The 16958-nt window shown below is 44.3% G+C and overlaps 1 protein-coding gene across 1 annotated transcript in view; it reads right to left on the bottom strand.

The window, feature by feature from the left end:
- LOC149315426 (cilia- and flagella-associated protein 337-like) overlaps positions 1–15307 on the bottom strand; it is a 71888-nt gene extending 56581 nt beyond the window's left edge. Inside the window, exons 1-10 of the mRNA XM_089513314.1 lie at positions 15126–15307; positions 13774–13834; positions 10573–10756; positions 9918–10036; positions 9333–9436; positions 8050–8233; positions 7047–7152; positions 6174–6258; positions 4365–4477; positions 2253–2326 (exon numbers count right to left, since the gene is read on the bottom strand). Of these exons, the coding sequence (XP_089369440.1) occupies positions 2253–2326; positions 4365–4477; positions 6174–6258; positions 7047–7152; positions 8050–8233; positions 9333–9436; positions 9918–10036; positions 10573–10756; positions 13774–13834; positions 15126–15307 (1212 nt within the window). The remainder of the gene's footprint in view (positions 1–2252; positions 2327–4364; positions 4478–6173; positions 6259–7046; positions 7153–8049; positions 8234–9332; positions 9437–9917; positions 10037–10572; positions 10757–13773; positions 13835–15125) is intronic.
- Between the last annotated feature and the right edge of the window lie 1651 nt (positions 15308–16958).

A 16958-nucleotide genomic window follows, 5' to 3' on the forward strand; every position in this document is an offset into this window, starting at 1 on the left:
CGCGAGGAGGCATCTGATCTCGCCCAGGCAGGGAAGGGAAGGCTCCTCGCGAGGAGGCATCTGATCTCACACAGGCAGGGAAGGGAAGGCTCCTCGCGAGGAGGCATCTGATCTCGCCCAGGCAGGGAAGGGAAGGTTCCTCGCGAGGAGGCATCTGATCTCGCCCAGGCAGGGAAGGGAAGGCTCCTCGCGAGGAGGCATCTGATCTCACACAGGCAGGGAAGGGAAGGCTCCTCGCGAGGAGGCATCTGATCTCGCCCAGGCAGGGAAGGGAAGGCTCCTCGCGAGGAGGCATCTGATCTCACACAGGCAGGGAAGGGAAGGCTCCTCGCGAGGAGGCATCTGATCTCGCCCAGGCAGGGAAGGGAAGGCTCCTCGCGAGGAGGCATCTGATCTCGCCCAGGCAGGGAAGGGAAGGCTCCTCGCGAGGAGGCATCTGATCTCGCCCAGGCAGGGAAGGGAAGGCTCCTCGCGAGGAGGCATCTGATCTCGCCCAGGCAGGGAAGGGAAGGCTCCTCGCGAGGAGGCATCTGATCTCGCCCAGGCAGGGAAGGGAAGGCTCCTCGCGAGGAGGCATCTGATCTCGCCCAGGCAGGGAAGGGAAGGCTCCTCGCGAGGAGGCATCTGATCTCGCCCAGGCAAGGAAGGGCTCTGATCAATTGGGGGGGGGGGATAGAGCCTTTCTCTCTCCCTTTCTCAAATGGAATCTGCCTTCTCCTCCAACCCTGGAAAGAGAATCTTTGGGAAGAGTGCTCCTTCCCTGCTTTTCCAGCAGCCTCCTTCATTGATCTCTGTGCTCTCTGAAGGGATTCTCCCTGGCTGTCTTGGGAGACAGGATGCTGCCCTCCAAAACCTATCCCATAGTTCCTCTAAAAAGAGCTTCGCTTTTTGCCAGAAGCCTCCTTCATTGATCTCTGGGCTCTCTGAAGGGATTCTCCCTGGCTGTCAATGAAATGGAAACGATGCCAAAAGATAAATCGCTTCCAAATATTCCGGATTAACGTTACGTCATTCTGACGTACTATTGATTGACAGCTCCAAATAAGGTATGGAGGAGAAGAATCGCTTTATTTAAACACCGATTTCATGCCAAGTAGGAACGCTTGCAGGTAAAAACTTCGATTTAAACAACCAGATGGGAACGATGAACAAAGCGATTCGGATAGCGGGATAAGAACAGTGTTATTTTGAATCGATTTTATTAAAAACGTTGTATTTTAAATCGTTTCAAATCTTAAGTGGGAACAACCCGTTTGTCTCAAGTGGAAATGCAGATTACTTGGGAGAAGGAAGAAGCACTTTAGATGTGATGGTTTTTTGTTTGCCTGGATGCTCAAATAGCTTTGGGACACTTTCCTTTTCTCCTGGGAACCTGAACTAGTGTTTCTGAAAGGTCAACGATCTCTCAAAAACATGCCACCTCCAGATATGACATATGAAAATACAAGGACCCCCCAAAATATATCATGGGGTATGCAGGAGTGCTTAACATATAAGGCCCAAGAGAGTGAAAAGACATACTGATGAGAAGTGCCAAAACACCAAGACTTCTTAACAATCCTACCGTGATGGGGGCCGAAAAGGAATTGGGTTTCAGTGGGAAAGCACAGCTTACTCACATGTGGCTGAGAGGCATGGCTGCTGCCCAAACACTGCTCTAGAAGCTTCGGAAGATCTCTGAGCATGTGCAGGCTGACACATATGTGTGAGTTTTATAGACCATGAAGGAAAAGAATCCCCAGGAAAAGAATCAGACTGAGAAATAGTGAAGGGATGAGTGAACTGAACATGGGAAGAGAACCTCTTTCCAAAATCTCTAAAAGAAAAGCACTCTTTGTTCTCCCCAAATTTAAATCATCTATTGTTTTTAAAAAATTGTAGAGCATGTATTCATATGGGCTCAGATCCCAGTACTAAAAGTTCAGGTAAATCTTAATCTTCCAGAATCGAGTGCAGGAAAATAAGAAAATGCAACACTAAATCAAACCCTTTTCATCAGGTTCTTGCAATTGCAACTTGCAACGCTTCTTGCAATTGCAACTAGGGCTTCAGTTCCATTTAGTTTCCTGATGATGGATCCTTTCACAGTTTGGTCATTTCGCTCATGGTGGAAAGAGAAACAGAAGAGCCTTGGAGACAGTGAAAGCCGCCCAGGGTCAGCTTGCCAGAGAATGTCACAGTCCTCAGGCCCTAATTCAAAGCAGTGTGCATGATTATAAACCCAGACCTAACAAGCGCATGCAAAAACTCACAGACACAGTGAAATTCCTGTATAAATCAGTCTTTGATTTCATGAGGATGTTCACGGGGACCCTTGCTAAGCCACCTGTGAGGACAAAACAAAAGGAATCACTCATATACTAGCAGCTTTCAGCAACTGGAATTTCACAGCAATTGAATCTATTCCTAACTAAACTGGAAATTTAATTCTTGATTTCTGGACTGCTATTGCTAACTAGATTGCTAATTAATAGCAACTGGCAACTTGCACCCAGAGGACACTTTTGTCAGCTGTCCCTAGACTCTGGAATGACTTACCAGGAGAGATTTGACCGCTAAACATGCTGTCTGAATTTAAAACAGTATTAAAGACCTATCTTTTCCAGCAGGCCTATCCAGTCGATTTTAAACTATTATTTTAAACTATGAACTGGATTACTCTTGTGGTCTTTTCCAACTCTGTGATGCCAGCCACAGCTGCTGGCAAAAGGTCAGGAATTAACTCTTCCAGAACACGGCCACATGGCCCAAACCCCCCACAAAAAACTATGGATTCTCACCATGAAAGCCTTCGACTTGACATAGTAAGTTTTTTATTTCTTTCCCACCTCTCCTCAAGGCTCAAGGCAGGTTACAACATGTTGAAATGCAAAAAGCCCGTTCCTTGAGACGCCAGAATGGGCCTCAGTGGTACATGCTTTTTTTACATCCCATTTGGACTACTGTAATGCACTCTATTTGGGGCTGCCATTGAAGAGTGTTCGGAAACTTCAGCTGGTCCAAAGAGCTGCAGCCAGTCTGCTAACAGGGGCAGGTTATAGAGATCATACACAATGCCCCTGTTGAAACAGCTCTGCTGGCTGCCAATTTGTTTCTGGCCACAATTCAAAGTGCTGGTGATGACCTATAAAGCCCTATATGGCACAGGTCCAGGCTATTTGGCAGACCGTATCCCCCTATACGAGCCGGCCAGGGCTCTGGAATCCTTCACTCCATCCCACCACCATCACAAGAACGGTTGGTAGGGACACGAGGGAAAGCCTTCTCCATGGCTGCCCCTAGACTCTGGAACTCCCTTCCCAGGGAGACCAGCATGGCCCCTTCCTGGATGGCCTTCCACCGACAGGTGAAAACCTTCCTTTTCAGACTGGCTTTCAAAAGAGAAAGCTTTTAAAGAGTGTGCTGGGGTATTATATTGTTTTAATGTATTTTAAAAAAAGTTATCTTTTTAAAGTATTTGATATATTAATAAGTAATTTGTTTTTTTTAAAAAAATTATTGTAGAAATGTAATTCTATTTTAATGTACAGCAGACCCTTCCCTTACATAAGGGGGAATCCACGTATGCTCACGGTGTGGGGCAGCATGCATACTATGGGCGCGCACAACACTTCTTTAATTGTTGTGTGGCTTCACCGTAAGCCTGAAGCTGCATAGAATGCGCTTGCGTATGGCCAGAAAAGATGTGTCTTTAATATTGTTTTACTGTATTTACTCATGTATAAGTCTAGAAATTTAGGGCAAAAAAAGGACCCCAAAAACCTGAGTTGGCTTATCCACGGGTCAATTTAAGTACTGTATCTTACCTCTTAAGGAACCATCCCCTGTTGAAAAGCAAGAGTATAATTTGTTCTGGAAGCACTGACCCCCATTACTTTCTCATCCCTCCAGCCTTAAGGCTAAGCACATAGAGTTATGTCTGCTGGAATTTTGTAAGTTCATTGATATTGTTTTGCTTTGCTTCATCCTTCAGATCCTTTGCCCTCGACTTATCCATGGGATGTAGCAAAATCCATAATTTTGTCCCCAAAACTTGCCCTCGACTTGTACATGAGGTCGACTTATAGTCAAGTATATACGGTAAATGCTGTTAGCATTTTCAGCTGTCATCATCTCTTCTTGCTGTTCTGGGGGCGACTGAAGAAAAAGTCCTCAGGGGGAAGTAGTCTTAGGCAGTTGGAGCAAACATTTCCCAGAGAACATGGGTGTACAAGGCAGACTGTATGGGAGAAGGTGATCCTGTAGGTAACCTGGACCCAAACCATGTGGGGCTTTAGGGGAAATAACCAACTATTCAAAAATAATCCCCACTGGGTGTCAAATATAGTAGGTATGCCACTGACCCTCAGCCTGCTGCGGCTTACCTATGTAGCTGCGGATATTGAAAAGGCCATTCATCATAACATCCGTCGAAGTGAAGATCAGGATGTTGCCTTTGACGTCACCAACGCAGAACACTCCCTTTTGTCCATCTGTCCTAGTTCAGGCAGGAAAGGAGGAGAAACCAGACCCTGGAGCCAGATTTCAGGTGACAACTGAAGCAGAGCTAGGTCTAGAAAGGCAGCTGGACAGTCATGATGGACCAGCAGGACCCTTCCAATAGCCTCTCAGTCACTAGGGGAATAGGGGGACTCCTGACCACACCAAAAGATCTCCTAAGCGGGGTGACACTACTGCTCCCCAAACATCTGCAGTTTGGCAGAAATGGGCTGCGGCGTTTGCCTGCGGTCCTTTAAAATGCTGGAGTTCAGTGGAAGAGATTGTGTGAGTTGAACAAGGCTCAGTGGAAGGAGAAGCCTCAATAGCTTTTGTGGGTTTTGGGGGCTATGTGGCCATGTTCTAGAAGAGTTTCTTCATGCCAGCCACAGATGCTGGCGAAACGTCAGGAAGAAACTCTTCTAGCACATGGCCACATAGCCCAAAAATCCCACAAAAAACTATGGATGCCGGCCATGAAAGCCTTTGACTTCACAGAAACCTCAATCTTTTTTTAAAATAATTTTTAAATTTTAATTTTAAAACATATATATTCTTTTAAATTTTTCTTTAAAAACATCCCATCTTACTCAAATTTTCATTTTAGTCACATGAAACTATGTACACGTGAATGCATTTAGGCTGTGCGTATGATATTGCACTTTAGAGGTATAATTTTACTTTTGCCAGGTGTTTATGCCACAATTACTGCCATTACATTCAGAGATCTATGCGTTACTATTTACGAGCAACCTTAGTCCAAAAAGCACTCCTAGGGATTCTTTATGGTGTGGTATGAGACAAGGTGGCGCCATCAGGTACAACATCAGGTGATGCCAACTGCACTTGGCCAGTGAGAACTGGCGGCCCCTGTGTCAGTTTGGTGCTGAATCCATTTGGGGTCTTAATAGGAGCTTTATTGAGGTGTGCATGGTATTGAAATATCTTCCCGGTTTAGATTCATTACCTTGGACGCTTCCTTTAAAGGATCTGTTTCAGCACCACGGGCAACTCATTTAAAGATCAGATTGGCACCCCAATGGCTCCCAGTCTGGCACCCTCTAAATCAGTGGTTCTCAGCCTTCCTAATGCCACAACCCTTTAATACAGTCCCCCATGTTGTGGTGACCCCCAACCATAAAATTATTTTTGTCTCAGTTCCTAAGACCATTGGAAATATGTGTTTTCTGATGATCTTAGGCAACCCCTGTGAAAGGGTCCTTTGGCCCCCAAAGGGGTTGCGACCCACAGGTTGAGAACCACTGCTCTAAATGCATTGGGCTGTACTTAGGCGGGCTGGAGGTTCCTGGGGACTTTAGCCCTACACATCTAGAAGGCACCAGGTAAGGGAGGCCCTGGCGGCACTGGTTAATGCCTGTATTGCAGCCACTCACTCAAAACCATAAGGTTGCGAATTCAAGACCAGCAAAAGGGCTCAAGCTCGACTCAGGCTTGCATCCTTCCGAGGAGGTTGCTAAAATGAGTACCCAGATTGTTGGGGGCAATTTGCTTATACTTTGTAAACTGCTTAGACACTGTTAGTTCAGTATGAAGCGGTATATAAATGAAGCTGTTTGTTTTTGTTTGTTTGTACATAAGGAAGCGCTTGGGACCCTGCACCAGCCATCTCCTCCATCTTGAGAAGCGCCTTTGGTCCTACGGAGAAAAATCTACCCTTGAGACTTCCATCAGCCTACCAGTAATCCATGGCCGTGGCACACCCTTCCAAATCCACAAGGGTAAAGATCCGGTCACATTTGTTACCACCAATATCAAAGAATTCTGCAAGAGAGAGTATTAAACAAAAACAGAGAATTAGGTTCTTCAAGGGCAGCATAGCCATCACTCAGTATCCCAGCTGCATCAATAAAGCTGGTTCTAGGGACAAAAATCATTGTTAATTTCATTCACACAGCTAGGGACAAATAATCAGATTTCTTCCCATTGTGACAAAGGCCTTAAAAACTGTGCCAACGCCTTGCGCAGAAAGTATGATTTGCTGTGCAAAAAAAGGAACATTGCTGTTGAGAAAAATCATGCTTTCTGTGCAAAATTTTAAAAAAAGACAAAATAAAACTGTTTAAGCAGGTCCAAATTTTGCACAGAAAAGCCCCAAACACTTCAAAATCTTGCAAGAGAGAAAAAGTTCTCTCTGGAATGTCTGCAACTGGACAGCCATTTGAGAAAGGAGCCGAGCTCTGGTGTCACGACAAACTACATTTCACAGAACTCCATCGCATTCGCATGGAGCCCATGGCCATTGAAGCAGTGTCAAACCAGATTATTTCTGCAGTGTGGATGCAGCCATGGAGACAGGATGAGAGAGTCTGCCATTGGAAGATTGGAAGCCCCCTGGGCTACAGCTTTGCTCTCTGGATATTGGAGGATGTGAGGAAGCAAATATGCATGCACTTTGACACAACCTACATATTGGTACCTTAAGCCTGTATTAAGAAAATGCTGAGATTTTCTAGTGCTGCCAAATGGAGCCCCAGGATGCAAAGTGGGGAAATATCAGTCTGTTTCTTTGTTTTTTAAAAAAGCCCTCTGTGGCTTTTTTGCAAACTTACCAATATCCTGGTCAGTAGTTGAAACTGCCAACAGGTTGATGTTTGCTAGGCAGAGCATGTCGATCACCCAGAGTTTCAAACTGTGGCGTCGCTTGGTTTGGTCCAACTACCAAGAGAGAGAGAAGAGAGACAAGAACATGTTTTAAGAATGGGTTTCTCTCTGCTGTTGTTGTGTGCCTTCAAGTGGTTTCCAAGCTTGCTCCCTCCTCTATATGACATCCCTTCAAATACTTAAACAGGGCTATCATATCACCTCTTAACCTTCTCCTCTCCAGGCTAAACATCCCCAGCTCCCCAAAGTCATTCCTCATAGGGCTTCATGGTTTCCAGACCCTTCACCATTTTAGTCGCCCTCCTTTGGACACATGGCTCCAGTTTCTCCACATCCTTTTTTAATTTTTTTGCCCAGAACTGGACATAGGATTATTCCAGGTGAGGCCTGACCAAAGCAGAATAGCTTCCCTTGATCCAGATATTGATGCAGCCTAGAATCGTATTGGCCTTTTTAGCTGCCGCATCGCACTGTTGACTCATGTTCAGCTTGTGGTCTGCTTTGACTCCTAGATCCCTTTCACACATAGTATCATTCATATGACTTCCCCAGGGTCACCCAGTGGGTTTCATGTGTGAATAACCAATTTTTTAGATGAGAGCCTGCTGAGATAATGCAAGCTTTTCTTGCATTATCTGAGCACTGTGGTGGTTTTTGTCCTACATGTCAAACTCCTTGCTATTCAGATAATGCAGCAACTAGGGGCTTGTCTCCACAATTAAATTATTCCTCATTTGAATCACAATCGCACTCCACCTCAGAGAGTAGTGGGGTCTCTTTCTTTGGAGGGCTTTAAATAGAGGCCGGATGGCCATCTGTCGGGGGTGCTTTGATTGAAATTGAATTTATTGATGGAATGACTAACTGTCCCACCTTCCACGCAGTATCGGGCACATAAACCCCAGTGTCCCCCTTCCAATCCCAAAACCCTATATTGCCTGGGCCACATACATGAACCGTTCGGAGCATTTTGAAGGAGTCGGTCCAATAGTGGAGGATCCCATCCCGGCTCACGGTGAGGAATCGCCCCGGGGCAGAGCGGCCACCGATTTTCCATGACCTCTCCTTCCTGGCCCTCAACCCCCGGCTCTGGTTTGGGAAAAACTGGATTTTGACAATTTCCTCAGCGTGGGCCCTGGAGGAAAAGAAGAAGATGGTGAGCGTGCCGCTCGTGACAGCCACAAAGTGAACTTCTCCTTTGCTCGCTCCTCACTCTTTTTGCTCCATCCTTTTGCAGTCATTCTTTCACTGAAGGTCCATGAAGAGGTTGAAGGAGATGAATTGGCTACAGACAATACAAGTAGTGCATATTCTCTGGCACCAGCCACATCATAGAATTATAGAGTTCTAGAGTTGGGAGAAACCCCAAGGTCCATACAATCCGACCCCATTCTGCCATGCAGGATGACACAACCCAAGCCCTCCCGATGACAGATGACCAACCAGCCTCTGTTTAAAATCCTCCAAAGAAGGAGACCCCACCACTCTCCAATGCAGAGTATTCCACTGTCAAACAGTTCTTATTGTCAGGAAGTTCCTCCTAATGTTGAGCTGGAATCTCTTTTCCTCTAGTTTGCATCCATTGTTCCTGGTCCTTTTCTCTGGAGCAGCAGAAAACAAGCTTCCTCCATCCTCAAAAATTCAAATATTTAAACAGGGCTATCAGATCACTTCTCAGCCTTCTCTTCTCTAGGCTAAACATACCCAGCTCCCTAAGTTGCCCTCATAGAGCTTGGTGGTTTCCAGACCTTTCCTCATTTTCATTACATGTGGATGCATAGGTCTCCCCTCAGCCCAGCGCATGACTACGAAAGAGGAGCATTTAATTATACATATCTCCAGCAGCTGATATACTGGTTTGAGTGTTGAACTAGAATTCCAGGAGACCAGTGTTGGGCAAGTCTCACTCTCTCAGCCTCAGAGGAGGGCAATAGCAAGTCCCCTTCCAAATAAATCTTGCAAAAGAAAATCCTATGCAAAACAACAAGTGTGTGTGTGTGTGTGTGTGTTTGTGCAATGAGGCCACCATCCCAAAGTCTGCATAAGTTAGCTTCAAAACTTAGTTATACCACACAACTGGTCCCTTTATACATCTTCAAGCTCCAGTTGCACATTTCCATAGCCACATCTCTATGTTGACCACGTATGTCACCAGAACATATCCTCCCACCTGGTTTTAACCCTTCTCCTCCTGCATAGAGTATAAGGACCAAAGGAGTACTGAGCACACTTACACTGGGACACGTTTCATGTTCACCTGGAACTCCGGGAGCAGCTTGCTTTTCTGCATGTCGTCCTTCCCTCGGTATTCACGGAGCATGTAATTCAGATATTCCTCCTGCAAACAGAGTGGGGCGGAAGGAAGGCTCTTGTTACCCATCGTAGTTCCTGGAGATTTTCTACTTACAAGAGAACAGGTCGCGGCTCTCAACTTTAATAATAATGACGATTGTAATTTATGATTATTGCTCCTGGAAAGGCTCAACAACAGTCACCGTCAGTATTTCTAGGGGTTGATGCATTAGCTCAGGCAGCAAAGCAGGCAGTTTTTAACAACTGGAAGGATATCCTTTTAATATGTTTATAAACCGCATCTCCATCCTGGCAGGTGCAAGGCAATATGACAAACAAGGCCTTAAGCAAACCCGCAACTACAGTTGGCACCAAGTCCCAGGGCTAGTTTTAACAGGAGGCCTATAATTATAAACTATAATTAAAGAATTCTATAATTATAATATGATAGGAATGCTGTAATTATAATTCTATAACTGTGTGATTCTAAGTGACAGGGGTGTATAAACCCAAAACAAACACGCTACCCAGTCCACGGAGCCGTCACAGTTGATGTCGACCTTCATGAAAATAACGTCAATATCTTCATCAGAAATATCTCCCATGATCTTCTTCATTGCTTTCCGAAACTCTTCCATGTCCAGCCCTGAAAAGCCAGAAGTCACAATGTGTGACAGAAGGGGTCCCCCGCACCCAGCAATCTCCCTTGATGGAGCCTGAAGAGATGGACCCAGGACTGGGGGAAAGTCCTAATATTTCCAAAGTGACATGGAAAGGAAGGCCAACCAACTCACCCTGGAGGCCCATACATGACCACAGGCTGGTTCAGAGCTTCATAGTTTATCTGTCCCAATTAATTAATCAATCATTGGCCAAGCAATCCATCAAAGTTTGCAAGCCACAGCTAGCAGTCAGAAGAATGGGACGCCAAATCATTCACCAATCAATCCATTAATATTTGCAAGCCATGGCTAGCAGACAGAAGAATGAGATATTGAATCATTGGCTAGTCAATCTGTCAAAGTATGCAAGCCATTGATAGCAGACAGGAGAATGGAACACAGAATCATGGTCCAACCAATCCATCAAAGTTTGCAAGCCACAGCTTGGCCATTCAATCCAGCAAAGGTTGCAAACCATGGCTAGCAGACAGAAGGATGGGACACCAAATCATGGCCTCACCTCCTCCGCCATCGATGTCAGCTTCACGGAACATGCGTTCCAGTTTCCGTAAGTGGTCATAGTTGATCTGGTCCTCCAGCTGCTTGGAGCGAGCCTCGTCACATGAGTCTGCGATCTTCATGAGTTGCTTGTGAGAGGAGCACACCAGGCGACCTGCTTTGCTCAGAAGTCCAGGGAGCTTGGGCTAAGAGGAACAAGCCATCAGTCGAGGAGATGTCTTCACAGGATAGGCATCATCACTGAATAGCTGGTATTGCTCTGCGTTCCCTGCCTCTCTGAATGCAGAACATCTCAACGCCAGCCCTTTCCACGTGATCTGTGCCACAAAGAACTTGAGAAACATTCCTTATGGGAACTCTATCTTCCAGAATCCCCCAACCAGTAAGGATACTAGGAATTTGGGGATCTGTGGTTAAAAAAAATAATTGCTTTTTCCTTCCAAGCACTGGCATTTACAAAGTTAGCTAACATTCTTCCAGACAAGGCTTATCTTTAATGTTGGAGGCTGCATCTGCACTGCAGAAATAATGCAGTTTGACAGAGCCTTAATTGCCTAATGTTAAGGAATCCTGGGATTTGTAGGTTTGTGAGATGTTTAGCCTTCTCCGTCAGCGAACTCTGGTGCCACAACTACAAATACCAGGATTCCAAGGCATTGTGCTACAGCAGTTAAAGTAGTGTCAAACTGCATTATTTCTGCAGTGCATACGCAGCCAGAGTGGTTTGATGCCAGTTCACACCAAACAACAGCATGAGCTTGGAAACACCCATTCACACCTAAACGCAGACTTAATCCATATGCATACACAGCCTAGCTTGAGTCCTCCTAGTGTCATACACGGGTGCAACTTTCCTTAAACATGCATTTATCCTCTTAGGGTCATTATGCAACAGACACATTCATTGCATGGCTTCATAAGCATATACCACAAATATAGCCAATTCACATGAGCCTAAATCCTACTGCAGTCTTGACTAAATGAGAACCAATGAATCAATTGGATTTACCTCTGTGTTGACTCACCATTTAGCCATCTATTGAATAAGTCAATTCTAGTTGAAACTGGAGAGCCAACGCAGCATAGTGATTTGAAGAGCAGGTTTTTAATCCCTGCTCAGCTGTGGAAACCCACTGAGGAACCTTGGAAAAGTCACACTCTCTCAGCCTCAGAGGAGGGCAAAAAGCCCACTCTGAACAAATCTTGCCAAGAAAACCCCATGATATGTTCACCATAAGGTCGCCCTAACTTGGAAACAACTTGAAGGCACACAACAACATCAACAACAGTCAGGACTAACCAACAGGACCCCAGACATGCATTTGAGCATCCTTGGATGTCATGGAATGAGATGTTATACTTACTTGATTCACTGGGATTGTGAATTGTGTGTTCCACATTGCACAAGAGAACAACAAGCAAACACATAAGTTGCACAGTGTTGGTATTCAGTGGAGCCAGATTGCCACACAACAACCTGAGCGTAGAGTTACACTACACAGGCCTTGTGTTCAATCTCAGTCATAGTGTCTGTGTGTCTACAGAAGCAGCTTTACCACATTCCACTTAAATTTACCTCTTTTCCTCCAGGCTCAAGCCCAGCAGAATTTTCATTTTCTTTTCTTTTCAACTTCTGCAAGTTTTCTGCAAGAGACGGTTGTCAGAGGCAGTGGGTTCTTGTTCAAGTCTCCCTTTGTACTTAAGGCAAGGAAGGCTCAGGTGCAGACCACTCAGAGTGCATCTCCACTGTAGAAAGAATGCAGTTTGACCCCACTTTAAATGCCATGGCTCCATCCTACAGAAACCTGGGATTCGTAGTTTTGTGAGGCAACAGCACTCTTTGGCAGAAGAGGCTAAAAGCCTTGTGAAACTACAAATCCAGGATTCTGGGGGCTGGAACGACATCACTTAAAGTGGTGTCAAATTGCATTATTTCTACAGTGTAGAGATGCACACTAGGTTGGAGAGCTCTGAAAAGGGTGTTGATAGATACCTGGTTGTTGTTGTTGTTGTTGTTGTTGTGTGCCTTCAAGTTGTTTCCGACTTAGGACAACCCTACGGTGAACCTCTCATGGGGGTTTCTCGGCCAGATTTCTTCCTCTGAGGCTGAGAGAGTGTGACTTGCCCAAAATAACCCTGTAGGTTTCCACGGTCCAACATTTCAAAGAATGAAATGTTGAACATCATCCCCATCAACAAATCAAAGATATGTTGGACAAGAATGCATACTCTTATCTCAGAAATATTAGACATTCAGTTCCCAGTGGAGCCTGAATTGCACTTTTTCAATATGCCTTATATGCTTGGTGATATTGTGCAAAGAAAATACTGGAGAGTACTGATGTATATAGTAACAGCAGCAAGGATAGTGTATGCCAAAACCCAGAAAGCCAGTTTTCTATTAATTAGCTTACTTGCTTATTAGCTTACTTGCTGTTCACCGCTATGATCTTTGGAATAGCGGTATATAAATAAAACAAATTATTATTATTATTATTATTATTATTGGAGAATGGCTATTGTGGCTGCTCTGGATGAAATAACAATGCTGTTGAGAGATAAGACATTAGACAGCTATAAAGAGGAATGGGGAAAATTAATCATGTTCTGGGGGGAAAGGGGGGTTTCCATGCCAACTTTGTGTTTTGATAATTAAACTTGCTCTAGAGAAAATTATACAACTTAATGTCACCCTTTGAGATATAATAATATATTAAAGTTTAATATCATGGTATGTTAGATGATAATTTTACTTATTGGTATCATTTTGTCCTCTCCCATAAATATTTTAGGTTGTTATCTGATTATTAGTAGTATTACTATCTCTATTGTTGTATTTTATATTCAGTAATTGGTGGTTGATTGTGCTGATACTATCTGATACTATTTCTGTGTTCTTTTGTTATTGGATTTTAAATTTTTTATTAATAAAAATAATATTTTTTTAAAAAATCATCCCCATTAATAAAATCTCTTCTACTTACTTGTTCCCATTCGCTTGGTAGCACTTTGCCTGACCCTTTGTCTCTGGATGCTTAAACTGTATTTCTAAATATTACATTAGTGCAATGCTAGAAATTTGGGGACCGAAGGGAAATTTCATGGTGAGGGGTTCAGAATTTTGTTTGGAGGAGCAATGCCCTCACTTTGCCCACCTGGCACATAGATACACATGGCTCAAGTCTGTAGTAAATGTACTTACAGGGGGTTGGGTTGCTGTGGGACGCTGATCGTCAAGCTCTCCTTCAGAGTCTGTGCCTCCCCTAAAAAAGATTAGAAATAATAATAATAATAATAATAATAATAATAATAGCAATGATGATGGTGGTGGTGACGATGATGATGATGAAATCAACACCAACAGAAGCTTTTAAGTATTTCAATAATAGTTTTTTGGTCCTTTGATTCAAGGCTGAGAAGAGAAATGGCAAGCCTCTGGGGGATTTTCCCCCTCTATAAAATGGAAATGACCATAAGCCACTCTGATTGCCTTTTGGCTGAAGAGCGGGGTATAAATAATAATAATAATAATAATAATAATAATAATAATAATAATAATAATTAGTAGTAGTAGTAGTAACAGGCTCAGACTACTATGTGTATAAGTTGATGCTGTGTACCTTCAAGTTGTTTCCAACCTATGGCAACCCTAAGGCAAACCTATCACAGGGATCTTTTTTAACATTATTTTTTATTATTATATGCAACTTATCATTAACATATTTAAATATATCCATATTTATCCTACTCCTGTCTCAGGGATTTATGGGGATGGGAGGATGTGACTCGACCAATAGGGCTTCATTCACACTGTATAATAATAATAAACCAATTTTTGCGTTGGTTCATTTCAAATCGATGGACACCAATTAGATGTTCAGACCTTGGATGCCACAATTGAATCTGCCCTTTTCAATTTAACCCAGTTCATGTTCGCATTTGACAAGTGGATCAATTCAGAATGGATCCTCCATGTGTGACGACACAGGGATGACTGCGTCACAGGGACCTGAATCCAATCATCAACGCATTCGCACTTGCGTTGAACCGAATTGTTTAAAAAGATGCGGTAGATACCTCGGATTTGGAAGAACCGGTTTAACCAGGTTTAGTGTTGCCCACCCAGCCCTGCAAACTGCATCAGAAAAATTTGGTGCCAGTGTAAACAAGGGCCCTTTAAAGTGGTTTAAACTGTTTTGAAAACTGGTTTATCATGTAGTGTGAATGAGGCCTAGGGTTCCATGGCCAAACAGGGATTCGAACCCGGATCATCAGAGTCGCAGTCCAACACTTCATCCACTACATCACCCTTGTGTATAAGGGGCTTCCTCAATCTAGGACCCCCAGAATGTGTTGGATCAAAACCCATCATCCTCAACAAACATGACCAATGGGGATGATGGAATATGTAGTCAAAGCTGGCTGGCCAGTTTGATAGCTTGACTAACACTCACTTTCATGGAATAAAAAGACTGGATGAGCAAAACCAAATTGACAGGAAAAGCTATGCAATAAAATAAGGACTTTTGTGCAACTGAAGCAAAATTTGGGCACCTTTTTAAAATGCACTGCCAGACCTTCAGAATGTTAATGCTCAACTTCCATGCAGGTCTGAAAAATGTTGGAAGACTCTGAAGCCAATGTCTTTGAGGGGGTTCACTACCAGCCAAGGTAGGATCGCCAGCACAGCTTTGGTATGTGCTGCTCTCTGGCCAGTAAAAACTGTTTTCTGCCATGCAACCGGCGCATGGAAAGCCAGTAAACGCCAGATTCCGGCCCCAGGTTCCGCCCCCAAGACCCACCTGAGCTTCCGTCAGAGGGTTGCCAATGGGCAACAGAGAGGGATCCCAAATGACAAAACGCCTTGTATACTGACAAAATAATATTACAAATGGGGAGGAATCTCAGGGCAAGAGCACCTTGAAAAGTGTGTGTGTGTGTGTGTGTGTGTGTATTTAAATTAGCTATAAGATCCAAATTATATTATTATTATTATTATTATTATTATTATTATTATTTATAGGGACTCAAGGCGGCAAACAAGTATAAAACAATACAATTTAAAAACAATACGAAATATTTAAATACATAAATATATAATTTAAAAAACAATTAAACACTTTTAAGGATTAAAACAGGTATAAATTAAAATATAATACAGTGCGCCCATGTCATACGCAGGTGCCTCTTACAAGGCTTTCAGCTTATGCTGAAAGCCACGCAATGGAAGAAACAATGGTGTGCACACCCATGGCGCGCACACTGCACCACACGTCATGCACGAGCCCCATTATATCCAATGAGGCTCGAGCATACATGCTATTTGCCTTACGTGTGGGGGGGACCCAGAACGGATCCCTCACATAAGGCAAGGGCACACTGTATATTAAAATGCAAAACATTAAAATTTGGGTAGCACAGCATTAAAAACCCAGTCCTTGGGCCCAAACAGACAGCCAAAATAAAGCTGCTCTGGAGGTATGCTGTTTAAATGATGCATGTGTCCTAAGAGACCAGAAACCACACCAAGGCCACACTCCAGTCCTAAGCACTGAACCGCAGCTTTAGCGCAGCTTCTGGCCTCTTAAGATGCATGTGTTATTTAAACAGCATACCTCTAAAGTGACCCAAAGCAGCTTTATTTTGGCCCATCTGTTTGGGCCACTTATTAGCTTAAAAGGCCTGTACACAAAAAAGTCTTTACCTGACATCGGAAGGACAGCAGGGATGGTGCCACCCCGGCCTCTCTAGGGAGTGAGTTCCAAAGCGTAGGAGCAGCCACTGAGAAGGCCCTCTCTCTTGCTCCCACCAGACGCGCCTGAGAAGGTGGTGGGACAGAGAGAAGGGCTTCTCCGGATGATCTCAATGCTCTGGGGGGGCTAGTACAGGGAGATATGCTCCTTCAAATAGCCTGGAACCAAGCCATATAGGGCTTTATAAGTCAAAACCAGCACTTTGAATTGTGCCCAGAAGCAGACTGGCAGCCAATGGAGCTGTTGCAACAGGGGTGTTGTGTGATCTCTATAACCTGCCCCTGTGAGCAGCCTGGCTGCAGCTCTTTGGACCAACTGGTGTTTCTGAGCACTTTTCAAAGGCAGTCCCACGTAGAGTGCATTACAGTAGTCCAGACAGGATGTAACCAAGGCATATACCACCATGGCCAGGTCTGACTTCTCCAGGAATGAGCGCACCTGATGCACAAGTTTTAGCTGAGCATAACACTCCTGGTCACCACCAATACCTGCGCTTCCAGGCTCAGTGCTGAATCCAGACATATCTCCAAACTACAAACCTGAGTTTTATGTAACCCCATCTAACACAGGCTGAATCCCTATTCCCGGATCTGTCTTTCGACTGACCAGGAGCACATCTGTCTTGTATGTCTGC

This window comes from Sceloporus occidentalis, unplaced genomic scaffold, assembly GCF_023333645.1.
Source record: "Sceloporus occidentalis isolate IW3139 unplaced genomic scaffold, rSceOcc1.0.p SCAF_3, whole genome shotgun sequence".
Taxonomy (NCBI): domain Eukaryota; kingdom Metazoa; phylum Chordata; class Lepidosauria; order Squamata; family Phrynosomatidae; genus Sceloporus; species Sceloporus occidentalis.